This window comes from Copidosoma floridanum, unplaced genomic scaffold (assembly GCF_036245765.1).
Source record: "Copidosoma floridanum isolate Cflo_tuat_1 unplaced genomic scaffold, Cflo_Japanese_pri ptg000020l, whole genome shotgun sequence".
NCBI classification, from domain to species: Eukaryota; Metazoa; Arthropoda; class Insecta; order Hymenoptera; family Encyrtidae; genus Copidosoma; species Copidosoma floridanum.
In genome coordinates, this window is record NW_028321897.1 from 34,568,304 (window position 1) to 34,586,732 (window position 18,429).

The 18,429-nt window shown below is 32.6% G+C and overlaps 1 protein-coding gene across 3 annotated transcripts in view; it reads right to left on the reverse strand.

Annotated features, from left to right (window-relative positions):
• LOC106644202 (uncharacterized) overlaps positions 1-18,429 on the reverse strand; it is a 728,649-nt gene that overhangs the window by 494,825 nt on the left and 215,395 nt on the right. For 2 of the 3 annotated variants that reach the window (XM_089593743.1, XM_089593742.1), the window contains exons 3-5: positions 17,203-17,499; positions 16,730-17,104; positions 16,196-16,305 (exon numbers count right to left, since the gene is read on the reverse strand). In XM_089593743.1, the coding sequence (XP_089449869.1) occupies positions 16,196-16,305; positions 16,730-17,104; positions 17,203-17,499 (782 nt within the window). The remainder of the gene's footprint in view (positions 1-16,195; positions 16,306-16,729; positions 17,105-17,202; positions 17,500-18,429) is intronic. The other variant, XM_089593744.1, reaches the window with a different exon arrangement.

Here is an 18,429-nt window from a genome sequence, read left to right on the forward strand (position 1 = left end):
TTGACAAAAAAATTAATTTGTTCTTGACCATCGAAAGTACTTCCAAGCGGTTTTAGACTAATGTTATGACCAGACTGGTTTACAGTTTGGTCTTAGTTGTTTTATTTAAGTGTCAATAGTGGGTCTCTTAGGATTTAGCTCGTGAGCTTTATTTGTTTATGTTGTATGGAATAATTATCTTTATTTAAATAATATGGCTCATTTTAAATAATGTGTTTATTTATTATAGCAATTAAGTAATAGTTAGGTCTACTTAATATAATTTAATTGGGTCACTTTAACAAGGTTTAGCTTAAATTTTGTTATTGATGAATAACTTACATCTATCACTGATTGTTGTAACTGCTGTTTTGGAGTTCTCTTGTGCTTCGTTCGGTAACTTACAGTGTTTTCTTCAACTACACGAACGAGTTCATGGCCAGTAGTATGTTTCGATTTCTGCTTTCTTTGCTATCGCCAGAACCACTTTTAGTGGGCCTCCTTTACTGTATCTCGCTCCTTAGCGTAGTCTGATACTATTGATGTTCCCGATACGCACTTGAGTTGCCTCAGCAAACAAGTTATGCCTTACTTGTGTAAGGTACTCACGAGTCGCGAGAGTCATAAGTTGACTAAAAATTTAGAGGACAGGTAATAGACTTAAAGAGAGCGATTTTTGCTCTTGATGGTGCGTTTTTATAGCATCAGAGCAAATAAAAGAGGCCTTTGGTTGAATTTGGTCAACCAATAAGCGATGTTCTTGCAGACTGCGTTGACAGTTGCACGACGATGTTACATGTTATGATTTTACATATCAAAAAATAACAATACAACAGTACCAATCTCATTTTCCAACAAGTGCCATTGAGTTTTTGGGTCAGTGATGATGAAAGCTTGCATCAGCAATACAAGAACGCCAAATTGAGTTCAATTGTGACAGTAAGTTTACAAATTTTGAAATGAATCCTTCTGAGGATTTTATAATTAGTTTCAAATATAATGAATTACTGTGTGAAGTGCAAATTTTAAATTAGTATACATTATCAGAACTAAGCAATTTATAAGCAAGTTTTTATTCATTCATACATACATGCATTTTTACAGCGAGGCTAGCCATATTCTACGTCAGCATATTATGAAGCATTTACTTTGAAGCAAATACACACACGCGCGCACATAAGCGACGTACAAGCTCCTCTTGTCATATGAGCTTGCTTTACATTCACAAGACGTCTTATCTTAATTAGGCGGATGGATAGCTTTTAGTTAAAATATAATTCGTATCAATTTGGGATTTAACAAAAGTACCTCCGAGCGGATCTTGAACTTTAAAAATACCTTAGAGGGGTTCTTGATCATTAAAAATTCCTATAAGCAGCCTGTGACCGTTATAAACACCTATAAACTGTTTTTAACGGTAGTCAAAGTCTTCAAGCAGCTCTCAATCATCAAAAATATCCCCGATTAGTTTTTGACTGTCAATAGTACCTCTTAGCAGCTCCTAACTTTTAAAAATACCTTTCGACAGTATTTGTAAGTCATTTTAAAGCCTCCAAGTGGTTTTTATACATCGAAAATAGCTCAAAGCGCTTCTCAATTCTCAGAGGTACCTCTAAGTGAATCTTGACGATTAAAAATATCTCCAGGCAGTTCTAAGCTTTCGATAGCTTCTCTTTGCAGCACTCAATAATTAAAAATAACTTCAAGCAGTCTTCATAGGTCATTAAAGCCTCAGAGTGGGATTCTCGACCACCTTAAGTACCTTTGAGCGTATTTCAACCTTCGAAAATATCTCCATGCAGTTCTTGACCACTAACAATATCTGCGAGCAATCTTTATAGGTCATAAATGCCTTCAAGTGCTTTTTGGATATCGACAATACCTCTAAACAGTCCTCAATTATCAAGAATATTTTTGAGTAGATCTTGACCATCGAATATACCTTCGAGCAGTTCTGAACCGTCAAAGTATAGCTAACAGCATGGCTCAATGTATGCCTCAAAGTATGGCTAAACGTGTAACTTAAAGTAGGGCTAAATGTATGGGCTAAAAGTATGGCTCCAGGTATGGCTCAAAGTATGGCTTAAAGTATGGCTAAAGTAATGGGACAAAGTATGGCTAAATGTATGTCTAAACGTATAGCTCAAAGTATGTCTCAAAGTATAGCTCAATTTGAGGCTCAAAGTATGGCTAAAAGTATAGCTAAAAGTATGGCTCAAAGTATGGCTAAATAAATAGCTAAAAGTATGGCTTAAAGTATAGATTAATGTACGGCTAAAAGTATGACTGAACGTATAAATTAAAATAAGGCCTAACAGGGAGGTAAAAGTATAGATTCAAATATGGCTACAAAAGTAAGGATATAAGTATGTCTAAAGGTACAGCTCGAAGTGTAGCATAATAAATGTGTGGCTAAATGTAGTGCACCAGACGTCACTTTATAACTGAAAGTATGACTAGACGTGTGGCTCGAGGTAAGGCTTGGAGTATGGTTAAAGGATAGCTAACCCAATTGAAAATGTCTAATAAAAACCATTAAAATTTTTTTTTGTCTGTTTATAATCGGTTTTTGCACTAGGAAAACCACACAAAAAACAATAACGTTCAAAAAATTATTTTTCTTATATGTATTTTCTTACGAACACAAGATTACACATAATTAAATTGACCAATTAAGTACTACCGTCTGGATAGCAACACCAAAACAGGGGGTTTATGTGTTTTACGTAGAAGTAAAATGAAAAGTTTTTTCTTATTTTTTTAAAGATTCCATATAAAATACTTGAACCCCCCTGTTTTAGTGTGGCCATCCAGATCTTACGACTAAATTAGTCAATTCACTTATATTCAATCTTATACTAGTAAGAAAATAGATATGAGAAAAATTAACTTTCGAACGTTACTGTTTTTTATTTGGTTTTCCTAGTGCGAAAACCGAATAGAAACAGAAAAAAAAAACTTTTACCAGTTTTTATTAGTCATTTTCAATTTGGGAAACGTAAGTCTTTATATATAGCTTAATGTATATCTAAAAATATGGCTCAAAGTATGGCAAAAAGTATGGCTCAATGTATTGCTCAAAATATGGCGCAATGTCTCGCTGAAAGTAAAGCTGAATGTATGGCTAAAAGTATAGCTAAATAAATGCATTAAAATATGGTCTAATAGGTAGGTAAAAAAATTGCTAAATGCATGTCTAAAAGTATTACTCTAAGTATGACTAAAGGTATGGCTCAAAGTATGGTTTTAAAAATAAAGTTACATTTATGACTAAAGGTGCAGCTCAAAGTAAATCACAATGTGTGGCTGAATGAAGTGCACTAGACGTAACTTTAAGTATGACTAAACGTGTGGCTCGAGGTTTGGCTCAGAGTATGGCTAAAATTATGGCTCAATGTATGGCTTAATGTATAGCTAAAAGTATGGCTCAAAGTATGGCTAAAAGTATTGATCAAAGTATGGGTCAAAGTGTGGCTAAAAGTATGCCTAGATGTTTGGCTCAAAGTATGGCTTAAAGTGTGGCTCAATGTATGGCTAAAGGTATGGCTTAATGTATATCTCTAGGAATGGTTAAATGTATGGCTAAAAGTATGGCTTAAAGTATGGCACAATGTCTGGCTAAAAGTGTAGCTTAATGTACGTCTAAAAGTATGGCTAAATGTATGGATTAAAATATGGCCTAATAGGTAGGCAAAGGTATTGCTTAAAGTATTAATCAAAATATGGCTATAAAAGTAAGGTTACAAGTATAGCTAAAGGTACAGCTCCAAGTAAAGCACAGATTGTTTCTGAATATAGTGTACCAGACATATTTTTAAGTATGACTGAAAGTATAACTAAACGTGTGGCTTGAGGTTTGGCTCAAAGTATGGCTAAGTGTGTGGATAAATGTATGGCTTAATGTATAGCTAAAAGAATGGCTCAAAGTATTGCTTAATGTATGGCTCAAAGTATGGCTAAAAGTATGGTTTAGTGTATGGCTCAGAGTATAGCTTAAAGTATGGCTCAATGTATGGCTCAATGTATGGCTTAATATATGGCTAAATGTATGATTTGGAGTATGGCTCAAAGTATGGAACAATGTACGGCTTAAAATATGGCTCAATGAATGGATCAACGTATGGATCAATGTGTGGCTGCATTTACGGCTGAATGTATGGCTAAAAGTTTGACCTTATATCGTGCTACATGACTGAAATATTGCCTGGCTAAATGTTTGGACTCTTACGGTTATAATAAAGAACTGATGGATCTCTCTTTTTAACCTAATAATTACAGTGCTTTTTAAGAATAATTGTTTTTCTTTAATAGTAAGAAAATAATTATTGAACTCAATGCTGGACCTTGGACCTCAAACTTTGTCGTTTGTTTTTTTTGTACAGGTTACGAATACAGTCAAGTTATATAAAATGTTGATAGAATTTTTTTTCTTAGCCAAGACGATTTGGCCCTGCTAATTGATAAATGTTGTTAGGCATTGAAAAGTGAGTGTTGTACATGGAAGATAAGGTTTTTTTTTGCACACAAACAAATGTACACATGAGTATGGGTGATTTTGTTGTGGTTGACTTAGAAAAAGTTTTGAGTTTAGATAGATACTCGTATATAGTCGAAAAAAAGTGATTAACGGCCCGTAGTGATGTGTGTACACTTTGGGCTGACACTTAGAGTCACATACTTATAATGCTTTATGCATCATTTGACATGCTTACAATAGTCAAACAGTTATTTACATAAAGTTGAATTATGAACGAACAAAATTAATGAGAATAGTTCCATTGGTTTTAGGAATTTTTAAAAAGGTAAAATAATTCTTCAATACGTGTTAGTAGTGTAGGTGTGTGGGTATGTGATCAGGCAATAAAATGTACAACACAATCGCTTTTATTATAAAAAAACAAGATCACGTTTAATCTCACTATCTTGAGTACATGCTATCTTCAATCTTTACAATGAAGTATACAATCGTAAACTAAACTGAAATAAAGCAAGTTCAAATTTTATAAGGAAATCTGAAAAGCAGGGAGTGCGTACTGACAGACTGACCGCGCGAGAGTGAATCAGACGCTGAAGTACAGCGTCACGGCAACTTGTCTTCTTGCTATTGCGCATGCGTTAAAATTTAGTTACGAGCACCAAGTATACATGTTACAATACGTTACTTCAATTTTAGTACTAATGCATTTCAACAATGTCCCAACAATTTCTTTAAAAAATGTGTTTTTATTTTTCTTTAAAAGATAAGTTGTACGAACAAAAGTACTTTTGTGTATCGCAAGAACTGGTTATTTGTCTTAGAAAAACCTTATTTCGTGTACGGAAGTCAGTATTGATTGCCACAAAAAAAGGTCCAGGATAACGTGGGATCTACAAGTAGTTGGTTTCGGAAACTCGACGAGGAAGAGGTGGAGGAGTCAAGATCCAAGCCCACGATACCTGTAAGTAACAGCGCAAATAATATAATTAATACATGACACGAGAAAAATATTTATTATCGGTAAGTGATCGATTAAGTTATAATTAATTACAAAATAGATGTTGCTTATAATAATATTGTTTACCGTAGTTGAAGGATTTATATGTAAATAAATTGGATTACCATATCTATTTGTAGCAAAGTAGTTGTGACAATATATACTAACGATCCTGATTAAGTATTTCTTGGCTATTTAAAGTTAAAAAATAATAATACTTTTTATCCATCGGTTAATTATGATAAGCGTTTTCTCATACTAAAGGCTATCGATTTCTTGTACAAGACAATAATGCAAATAATATAAGCTACTATTCATTAACCTAGAACTATTTTGTATCGCCCCTAACGATAGTCAAGAATGGTAGATGCATTTGACATAACCATTTCCAATCACTTCTCTGTACATCGAATGAGCTATGTTCATTGGCTGTACTGCGTCACCTGTTAAACTAACCTCTGCTAAATCGGCAACTTTAATAATTTATTACTCAAAAACTTATCACTTTCGGGACTTGCGCCTGTGAAAACTTTTGTTCAGAAGATCATAATCTACAACATATATTAACTTTAGTCAATTAAACCGGGATCCAAAATACTATCTGATTGGTGCGGGGTCCTTTGCTACATCTGAAAATAGGTAAAATATGTATTTGTATTTTGGTGCTGATGAAACAGAGAGAGATAAAGCTCTAGGACTTTGTTACTCTGGTAAGAAAGTTGTAGAACTGGAAAAAAAATTTTTTAATTATGTTTTTGTAATTTTAAAAACTTTACAGTCTTAACAGAAAGTACTTATCATTTATTGAAACTTGAGAAAGTGCTAATCAATGGCTCTTTAGGGATAAGAACCATTTCATGACGTAAGGAACGCACGGTACTGTTATGCATAATTGTATTATTTTTATTTTTTATAGCTTATCATTTGACATAATTCACTGCATGAATTCCAAGTGAAAATGTTTTTAATTAGTAGTTTTGTGTTCTAAGAAAAGCTAAGTGTTGGTGTTAATCAGGTATACACTCATACGTACGTATGTATGTGTGGTACGCCGCTCTGCTTGCGTGCACGATACAGGCAGACTGATGTAGTGAGTTTGCTTCACTCTCCTGCGTTAAGCAGTTGTATCCAAGGTTAATAAAACTAAAATGCTCTAAATGCATACAATTTGAGGCGTCAAGAAGCTGACACAGATTTTTTATCAAGAACGAAATGGCAGCGTCAAAATCGATGAACAAAGAATCCAATAAGTAAGAGATCAGCTTTTTAGTACGTAACCCTGACAGTTATTACTTGAATTTTCTAGCTTCTTAAATGGGTAGAATAAAATTATTCGTAATCATTGTGGAAAGGGGTAAGGCTTTAGGACTTTTTAGCTCTGGTGATAAAATTTTGGGACTGGAAAAAAAAGTTTTTAAAGATATATTTTTTTTTAGTTTTAAATCCTGACAGTTTCAAAAAATATCATTTTTAATTTATTATAACGTGAGAAAATTATAATCAATGGCCCTGAAGGGCCAACAATTATTCTATAGGTGAAGAAGCCCATGGTACTTTTGAGCATTTTATTCATTTTTTATAGCTTGTCATTTGACCCACTCAATAAATTCCAAGCAAAAATGTTTTTAGGAAGTCATTTTTCATTCCGAGAAGTGTTAAGTGTTGGTGCCAATCAGGCATACGCGCATACGTATGCATGTATGTGTGGATGCACCATTATTCTAGTTTTGCATAGTGTAAAGAGCAGAATCGAAATATAATTGAGGTTAACGAAGTAAAGACGATACGAAATCTGGTAATGTAACCTTTGTTTTGTAGTATCGAGGCTTAATGGAGCAGAACAAACTAAGCTGGACCGTAAAGTATGACGTAAGTATGACGTGAGATGCCGTCAGTCGCGTAGCATGCCCTCACGGGCCTTGTATCAGAATTTTTGGGTGGACATTCTATCTGTTTTGGTGATTTATATATTTTCTGAAGGGAGTAGGTTGATTTTTAACAAAAATACTTGCATGCAATGAAATAGACATTTATTGACTGCAAGTAAGTAAATACAATAGTTGCACCAAAGAGCCAAGTCAACCAAACAAGTTAAATATATATTTTTTTACAGACAATACCAACAGATCTGATAGCCATTCTTGTCTTACAGAAGCGTTGCGATGTTATTTACTTAATTTTAATTTTAAAAAGCTTTTTCAGCAGTTGCAGTTGTAATTGGTAATATAAAAAAACACGTGCTGTTATTACTCTGAGAATTTACATGCAAGGTGGATGAATTTTGTCAATAATAATTCCGTTAGTTTCTTACAGAAATGCGTTTCTTTAATTTCAGACTTTAAGCATCTCTTTTAAGTAATTAATTAATCATAAAGATTTTTTGACAAGTCTATACTGTATTTGGCAGTAAGTTTTCTGGCTTCCTCTTTTATTATATCGTTCGAAAATAATAACAATTTTTTTAGGTTGCAACACTTCGAACGTATTACTCAGGTCACGAAAGCTCTGAAAGCTTGGCTTAGATTAAAAAATGAAAATGTCTAGAGAGCAATAGCATACATTGATTTTAAAGTATAATTCTAGGTCAGAAATTCTTTCATCTTCTGATAACTAATCTAAAAACCGCTAAGTTTCTTTTTCTGTCTTTCTGAAATAAAACTTCTTGAGGTACACCTTATATTGAGAGTTAACCCGTAAAACAAGTGATCAAGAGAACGCTATCGTGCACATATGTATCCATATTTATTATCTGTACGTATATAAGCGCTGACTGCGCCGCAGGCAGGAGATCTATTTGTCTGTCTCCTTTCCTTTCTCTCCCTCCATCTCGCACACACACAATGGTGCGCCACAATTACTCGATCTAAAAATGTAATATAGCTTCTCTCTATCTCTATGTACAAAGTAGACAGTCAATCAATCCGAAAAATTACCAACGCAAGCGAAGAGAATAATAGTCGAGCGGTCACCCATCCAGATATCAACTCTGGCCAACCCTGCTTAACTTTCCAGATCGACGAGAATGCCACTTTACCACTGCACGACCATGTCGGTAGTAGGTATACCTACTGCTGCATGGTGGAAATCATAACTTGGCTGTAATACGGGCTGAACTCCTCTGTTACAACTAAGGTACTGTCAGGTAAACAATGTCAGACACAAAATATCGCTTGATCTTTTTTAAAGTCTTCGAAGAAACATAGTAGAAATCGTTCTTTTTTCCTATTTACCATTTTATACGTATGTATGTGTGTAACAAAACGCTCGTAAAATATTAAATACATAATACGACAACTTAACTTTGGAAACCAAGAAAAACGCTGTATATCTAAAGGGAAGCAAAATTGACTAAAATAACAATTTCTACGCGTTTTCTAAAGGGGATCTACATGATAGAGGTGCACAAATGTAGAGGGGTTTGACTATGCACGAACAAAACCTCAATTTTTTTTTTTTTTTTGACAGTATCTTGAAAAGAGCAAGTCACAAAAATTTTTAGTTTTGTATGACATGTTTGGAAAATTAATACGGACATTGACACAATCTTTAAAAACTTTTTGTTACAACATAACCTCTCAAAATTAGAAGAGCATGAGTGACCTTCTCGTAGCAAAATTGTCTGTTTTTTCCTACTTTAGTTACTACTAAACTCAACTTTGAGGGGACTTCTGCACCGTCAGGCCTCAATATTACAGTTACTGGGAATCTTTAATTCTTAGCACCCCAGTTATGGGTATCACATACTTCATGAAAACTTTAAGTGATACATCATTACGACTCGGTTCTAAGTAAAAAATCAGTTGTGCTTTGGAAACGGAGTTAAAGTTTGCAAGTAAAGTAGGAAATTAAGCCACTGTATTAATTTAACAAAAAAATTAATTTGTTGAGAATAAAAACAAGCACTTTCTTGCAGTTTCAAATGTTTGTTCCAATCATTACGTTTCTAGGAAAGAGTATAAACAAAACTAGGAGATTAAGACCCTTAATTAATATTAACGTTCTTATGTTTTAAGGTCTTGAAATATTTGACAATTGGGACGTTTACCTTATTGGGAATATGTCAAAGATTTAATTTCTTCTTCTAACTCCATTTTATTGCGATAGGGGCTGAGATTAAAAACGAATTAAGAGTACGTCAAAAAGAACGACACCATATGGACACGCAGTGGTTAAAAAATTTTTAGTTACTTGGCCCCCAAAAAAAGAAAGAGGTAGGCCAAGAAGCGTGATGAATGTAAATGAGCATAATGTAGCAGAAGTCAATGTAAACTAACCAGAAGATTAACATACCAAGGTAACAGTGAGGTTAAAGCCAATGATATTAATGATTATAATGATATGATAACTAATGACCAAGACATGGATATTCTAGATTCTAACCCACACAGTTAGTATATGTATCGTGGTTTTCATCGTTGTAGAGGTCATGACACGATAAAAAAAATTAATGATATTATTATTAGAAAACTAAAGAAGGTTTATTTGGTACTTTGCTTGTCAAACATTATTGGCCAGGCCAAAGTTTACATTTGATATGTATGTATGCTTTTTTACTTATATACACGTGGAAAATTCCAACCACGACTTAGACAAATGAAACAATTAGTCAGTAATTGGCTAGTATAAAAAGAATCACAGAGATCCCGAATCTGACATTTGTACTCGTACAACGGTTCATCAGAAGAAAAAATCATTGTTAACACAAATACGAACTTGTGAAAAAGTTACAAACAATTTGAATGGAAAAAATATTGAATTATCTTAAGAAATTGTCTACAACTCAAGACAGGATAACTCCAAAGATCTGGAGATTAACTTACATACTTCTACAATTTTTTATTATAAGCATATTTTAATGCCAACTCATATGAAGAGTCATTAAAAATGTTACAATTAAAATAAACATTCAAAAAATCAGTTTCTCATTAGCAATTGTTTAAAATTTAATCTACCAAAAGCTGAAAGGCCCAGAGTATAAAATATGTACTCTTAGTTCATTATTAACAGATACTATTGCCAACACGGGTAAAAAAATATTGAAAAAACCATTCAAAATGAATTTGGAATAATTTTACAAACTATAAAAAAGCGACTTACGAAACGTTATTAAAAAGTAACAAGCATGTTGAAGATTGACTATAGCCTAAACACAGACGTAATTTAGTGTAAGTGCGCCCCCTATATATGTCTGACAAGGCCCAGCTGTTTTTGAGAATTATATGTACGTATAATATATATCTTGATTGAAAAATAATACACAACATTTTTAAGAATACTCATTCATTTTTTCATTTATTCAGACAACTTGCATACGAGCAATGAATACATAGAAAATAAGCTATTATTTTTTTTTAAATAATGAGATTTTAGAAAAGCTTACTGCAATTAAAGAAGAAAAAATATTTAGATGATCACAATAGCTATTGGTTTGTACTTGTTTAAGTGAAAATGTGTACTCAATTAGAGAAAGGTTTTAAACATCTAAAGTGAGAGTTCAACAATAAATTAACTATTATATACATCAAACTTATTCAATGATTAAGGCATAATTATTTTACAAACTGAACAAACAACGGCGATTCTTAGCGTAAAAAAATTCTTCGACAACTTTGTCCAAATCGATTTTTTTCACAACTCCATGGTCTACGCTTAAAATGTAAAGTCATCTTAAAAGTAACTAAGATATTGTACTACTTACAGATAGGTTTTTATTAATTTTATTCTTGACAATGAGTGGTCCGTGAAAGCTGAAGTAACAGGTCACGAAAAACACAAAATAAGCGCTGTGCATGTATTCGCCAAATTGCGGAGTTTTATTTCCATTTTTTATTTTTTTTTTATTTGTGATTTTCACAATATGTTCCTTTTTAGTAGTATTAAAATATGTATTAAAATTTATTTTATTTACAGCTAATATTCCGCAAAATCAGCGTACTGAACGGAGTTTTGTTGATTGATCTTGCATGATTCAAGAGATATTAAATTTGACGTACGTACTCTTATTCTATCTTAGAATAAATGAACAGTATTGCCAATTTTAATAAAAAATTATTAAAAATATCTTCCGAAAACAGTCTTATCTGATGATAAAAACAATTAAAAATAATTTGTTAAACTATAGTTAAAACGTAAAAATATATATATATATATGTGAAAAATTAGAAACAACGAAAAAGTTTATTAAAGCTTGGTTTTGCATCCCAGATTCTCTAAGCTTGATAGCCAAACATTTTTGTATTACAATATTATAATTATTACTGGAATATGGTAGTATTTTAAGCTATGCATACAGTTGCGACTTATGATCTCTTTAATAAGAATAAGTTATATTGTTTTTTTTTGTTTTTTACATAACTAATAAAACAATAGTAAGTAGTTCCAATTCCAAAAATCTAATACGTGTGGTAAGACATAATCGTAAAAATTGCAGTAAAAAACATACCTTGTAAAATGTTATACGTCTTTAAAAAAACATTTAAAAACGTTTACTAAATTATAGTTTTTATGTTGAAATATACTTTTGATTACTGTAATTCTTAAGACATTTGCTTTACGTATAAAATGTAAAGTATATTGTACTCTTATACCAGTGTGTATAACAATAATTGTAGTCTACAAAGGCCAGTGTGACTTCTTCGAGCAAGTACCCCTGTGAATAGGCAACTTTCTCGCAACAAAATTATATGCTTCCCTTTACCCTATAACGGAAGGCTTTCCATCATTTCCTAGTCTCTTTCCAAAGTTTCAAATGCTTTTTTTGATACTTTTGTGTACCTGGACGAATAATATAAAAAAAAGTTTAAAAATATGTAAGCGGGAGATTAGAAAAGTCATAAAGGGGAGTGTAGCTAGAGTGTCCAAGATTCTCCGATTTGCTCGGGGACTGACTAAGAAATTTAAAAGCCAAGCAGTGATGTGTAAATATGTGTATATGTGAATTGGTGTATCGTCCTCTAATACTTCTACCATTGACCTACCACGCATCTTCGGCCACACTCCCCGTTATACCCTCTCTATCGAGAAACGGACGAGCGGTACTATCTCTGGAGAACTGCAATCGGACTCTTGGTGCTCGAACCAAGGATGAAATCTATAGATCTCATCTATCCGTCAAAGCATGTGGTAACTTTTATGCAAGTATAGCCAGATTGGTTCTTTTTCAGTACACATGTTCTTCTGATTTGATTTAATCTTACTGACAGTTTGAAATCTGTATTTGGCCACTTCCTACGATTTGCTTCCTTGGTGCATAATATATTGTATTTTATTAATAATTACAGTAAAGTAACAAAAATTTATTATATTGAAGAGAAACATCAAGCTTACACGAAATTGAAAGTAAGACAGGAAAAAGGGTAAAAAGACTGAGATGTCAGAATCGCAAAGATTACATTAATAATGATAGAAGTAATTTTGCAATAGAGAATAGGATGTACATTAAACCATGCCTACCCTTATGTACATGAACTAAATGCAATGAAAGAAAAACATAACAGGGGCATCATGAATATATCTAATGGGTGTATTTCGCAAACGCTGCCAGCAGTAAGGTACGTAGGTTATGGTCACGCTGCATAGTTGAGTAGCGCTATTGTCAATCTGTACTAATCATTATCGGTGAGTTTCATTGATGTAAGCAAACTCTGAAATATTGATAAAAACTGAGTCATTTTGCTGAAATTTTTAAGTTTATTTATATCGTCGGAGCCTACCGACAATTAGGAAAGGTTGACAGTAGCGCCACCCAAGCATGAAGTGTTGCCACAATCTATTTAACTTACTGCTTGCAAAATTTGCTGAATACACTCTAGGTGCTTATTGAAAGAAGATAGGGTGTCTAACATATTTTGGCCAGAAACACTTAGATTAGCAACTTATTTAATAAATAAGATTATCAGGAATACTGTTAAGCTGAATAAAACATTTCATTAATTATGATTTAAGAAGAACCTTAGTTAAAAAGTTTAAAAAATTAGAAAGTCTGTGGAAGTAGAGCTTGTTAAGTATACCAAGGGAAAGAAAAAGTCAAAAAGAGAAAGAAGGGTTGAATAATAAGTCTTGTTAGGTTGAGAAAATACTTGTAACAGAGTTTTAATAAATATAAAAATTGTAGAAGCTAGACATATTGATAGTAATAAAGTTAATAAAGATAGTGAAGACTGTATAGGTTAAAGATTAAGAGATACATTGATAGTTACAAGGTGAAATAAAAGCACAATTAAAAAAGTCAATATTAATGATAGAAAATTGTAATTGAAGACCAGCAACTAGGTAAGAAAAAGAGTCTCAAAGATACAGAGATGAAAATTTTGTAAATAGTAATATTATCTATGTTAACTATGCAAATACTGAGATATCTGTTTTTTACAATGACTTTATAAGTAGGTATGAATTGGAAGATTAAAAAAGGCGATAAGTGAAGAAATGTATTGTTTAAATTAAAGTTAAGCTTAAATTTTTGTAAATAAACAAAATAATTAAAAAACTCAGATTTCAAATAGGTTTGTATAAAAAAATCTGATGATGTATTTATTTAGATTATCAGTAAAAGGATAACAGCGAAATGAATTAATTAATGATATCTATTTACCAGTAGCAAAAATGGAATCTTTAAGAGTGTTACCTACCTATTATTCTCAGAAGAAATTAATCATAGAAAAAATAGATGTTAAGACAGCTATTTAAAAAAAATCATATTCAATCTCAGATTTATGTTAAAGAGCCACCAGATTACAGGAATAGGACTAAAAAAATACAAAATTTTATAAAACGTTGTATTTATTTAAAAAAGCCCAAGAGCTTGGTATGAATGTTCTGATACTTATCTAAATAACTTACGTTTTAAAAGAAGTCAAAATAAGTACATTAAAGTAATTTGTAATGAAAGATAAGTAAAATAAAAAATTATCATAGGTACTAACATAAATGATTAATTTAATAGGGAAATTATTACTTCCGGTCGATAAGAAAATATTGTATTTGCAAACAAAAAGTATGATGATAAAAATTCTAAAATATAGAGAAGACTAATGGAAATAAATTAAAAAATAAAATATGCACAATTAGCATGTGATGATATAAGACACAAAAATTTAGTTGGAGCTTTTTTGTATGTCAGTTCAGGAACTACACCTGATATTAGTTTCAGTGTCAAATACCTGACAAGATTTTAAAGTTGTTATGACAGTATTCATTAGGAATTTAGTTCTAAAATTTTAAAATATTTGTATTCGATGGAAGATTTAATGTGAGTTTTTAAAAAGCAATTATCTTATAATGTTGTTAATTGTTAGATTGATCGTGTTTGGGCCAAAGATATGATTTCTCGAAATTCAACGACATATTGTATCATAGATATGTATGAAAATATAATTATTGAGATCTAAGAAGCAAAATACTGTGAGTGAATCCTTAACAGTAGCTGAGTTTGTAGGAATAAAATTTTAAGCAATACTGAATAACATACTCGGACTAAATATGTAACTACTAAAGAGGAAGACTGTAGGGTCAAAAAACGAAAGGGATGTTACTTTAATAATAGTTGAAAAATAAATAATTACTTAAGTTACAGATTTATTCTAAGCATACTACAGTCCAGAACATATGTTTTAATAAATAATGTAATGTTTTAGAGAATGTTTATTGCCTTAATACACAGAAACGAGACAAATATACACTATCGTATTTTTACAAGTCTTTTACGCAAGACTTTTAACGGTACAGATAAAGGAAGTTTCGGGAATACCACTTAAAGGGACAAGGAAGGGGGAGTCCCCCTGACCCATCAGCTTGGCTTCCTTTACTGCGCGTCTCCTCTTGCACCGAACAAACTCTATATTTTACTCACGTTTGAAGTTGGCATTGTTTAAAAATATAACATGGCACAAAATTTTGCTTATTAAATTATTAAACAACAATTAAATCGTAGGTAGGTTTCTTCAATATCTCTGCATTAGTTAAAAAAATTTTGTCCTTGCAAACTTCAAAATTGAAGTTACGTCCTGTGAGAACCTATGCTAATCACATTATTTTTATTTTCACAATTCTTTTAAAAATAACCCATAACGAATATCAAAAAAATTCAAATGAGTTGTACGTTTTCTAGACTATCTGAAAAACTCAATATTATTGTGATCTTTACATTTTATTATCACTTCTAAACCTCCTTACATTTGAACAAAGACTTTATTTACTTTAGGTTACGGGCCTAACTTAGAAAAAAATTAAATTATGGTTATAAATTTATTTATTTTTCAACTTTTTTTTATTTTAAATAAAGCTATGCGTTACATCGAATAAAGAACTTTCCTGTTTCCACTTAGTTAAGTGTAGTATTTTGTCATACCCTGATGACCTTATATTGAGTTTGTGGACTACCCTTTTACGTCTGTAAATATTTAACACCGAAGGCAACCTTTGTTTTTCAGCTCAATATCATGTAAGAAGTTGAGTGAAAACTGACGTAAATAAATTTACACTGATGTCACGAGCTAAAGCTCAAGTCTTTTTTGGTAAAATATCTCCAATAACCAGGATTACGATGTAATACCTAACGTTAAGAATGAGCTATGATTTTAAATGTATTACATGACCTTTATTGGAACAATCCTGAATCTTTGAAGTTCCAGATGCTTTATACTATGAAAACCATAGCTAATGGTGAGCAATACATATCCTTCAGTTACAATAGAATTATTTTTAAAAATAAGTAACAGTCGAATTAGCTATAGAAAATTAGTTACCTGAGTAATTGTTTGTTTGGATTGTTGCTTAAGCTCCTTGTCCACTTCTTTGATACCATGAAGTTTGGAGGAAGTTCGTATCATACCTATTTCTAACGGCAATGGTTGATCTAGAATTTTTTGTGTTTAAGACTGGTACCTATCAGCAGCTGTTGTAAAAATAATGAGCGTATTTTTAAATATGGGTGCCTGGGATGCTTAAAAGGATTAATTTGGATATGTTTCGAAATTCCAAAGTTCACCGCACATTTTTTTTTTTTTTTACCAACAGTGTGTGTACAGGCTAATTAGCATAAAAGCAGACGGAGAAACAGATGTATAGTTGTGTATGTGGATATACATATATGCAAAAACATGCAGGCCTCTTTATTGATCAGTTTATTTTTGTATAGTTTGTAACGAAAAGATGAGTGCCTGACTTCAGAATTTTTAAACTATCCAAAACCAAATTTTTCAGGCACTTTGGGCACTCGTACATTAAAATACGCTCAACTACCTCCTCAACTGTAGAAATACTCAGAGAGATAACAGTACCTGCAGGGATTTTCTTCTCTTTTAGCATATCCGATGTTACAGAGCTAGAGACTGACATCGTTGTCAATATAGGTGGAACTTCTGGCATCACTGACGTCGCAGTAATAATTGATGTCGTCAAACATGTTGCTGTTGTTGTTGTTGTGCTTGTTGTTGTTTTTATTATTGTTGGTGTTGTCGTCGTCGTTGTTATAGCTGTTGTTACCACAGTTCCTAACGTTATTATCGAGGAGACCTGGAAGCCTTGCTGAGATGTTGAGGATGTACCTCCCTCTGAGCTTTGTGAGTCATCTTCTTCAAAAGTAATGTAGTGATCTGGATGCTGAGGTTTCGTCAGCTGACCCTCACAGGTCGCTTTAAATGGAATATGTCCCTCTGTAAGCACCCACACATTCTTAGTTTGTTAAGTAATATTGTAATATTTCATAGAAAAAAAAAAATGATGAGTAAAGTCAATAAGTCACACCACTTACCTTTGACTGCTTTTTCTATTGGCTCGACTGTATGCAAAATATTTTTTTGAATGAGCTCAAGGGGCCCTGGCCGGTGACTAATCTGATCGTTAAGAGTATCAGCAAGCTGAGCTTTCTTAAGCATACGTGTGCGTCCAGCAAGACTTGGATCGATGTAGCTGATATCCTCGAGAATGTGCTGGCGTACAAGTTCATCTCTACATGGCCTCTGCTGAATTTTTGCCCTTAGTAAGTCTCCAGTTTTACGCCGCTCCAGCTGTTTTGCCTGTTCATGATAGGCTGTTGGCATTCGTTTGGCTGTTATTTAAAAAAAAATTTAGAATTTTAATTTAAATTTTACAAAGTCAGCTACATGATGGATACGATGTATATAATAATAGTAAAAAAAAAAAAAACACTTTGCGGAAAAACTTATTCTTTACAACAAAAATACATTAGGATGAGAGTACTCCATGCAATACTAATAACGAATAACTAATAAATAATTATATAAAAAAGGTTAAGATGTAATAAAGACTATCATCTTACTAAAATATGTAGTAAAGTCACTAAGACCGTTGTAATCGCTAACCACGAAAACTACCCAACCGATCAAGCTGAAATTTTGCATAATAATTCTTAACACTTACTAAATAGTTTTAGTAAAGTTTTTATCTTAAAAAATTTAATGACATGAGAAATCAATAAGATTAAGGTTTTGTATAAGTACGCTAGCTTTTTACTTCAGTTCAGTCAGATCTGCTAGGGGGCATAGAAGTATAATTGAAGCTACCTGCAATAGAATAAGGTAAGTCTAGTTATTATATCTCCGAGCAAAGTACCAAACTCCACACGATCGTCAGCAGTAAATGAAACTTAGAGCTGGAAATCGTGCAGATGGGTATCCCAGCTACTGACAACACTGTCCTCTAATGAATAAGCAACTTACGTTGAACTTCATTCTGAATCACCAAGATTGATGAGTGACACCAATCAAGAGACGTTCTAAATGCTAACGTCTCTAGCAAAATACCAGGAGATGAATTTAGCCAGAGCTTAATCTGCTCTAGCACTTTAGGATTTCATGGCTATTTTTCCAACCATCCTGGGGCTACCAGAGCAGACTTTGCTTCAACAGCAAGCCAGGGAAAACAACCCTGAGCTGTTCTGGCAGCTACAACGGCCTCCTTCTTAGGGGCCATCTCAGTGGTATACCAATAAAGTTGGTATTCTTTAGACCCACTTTCT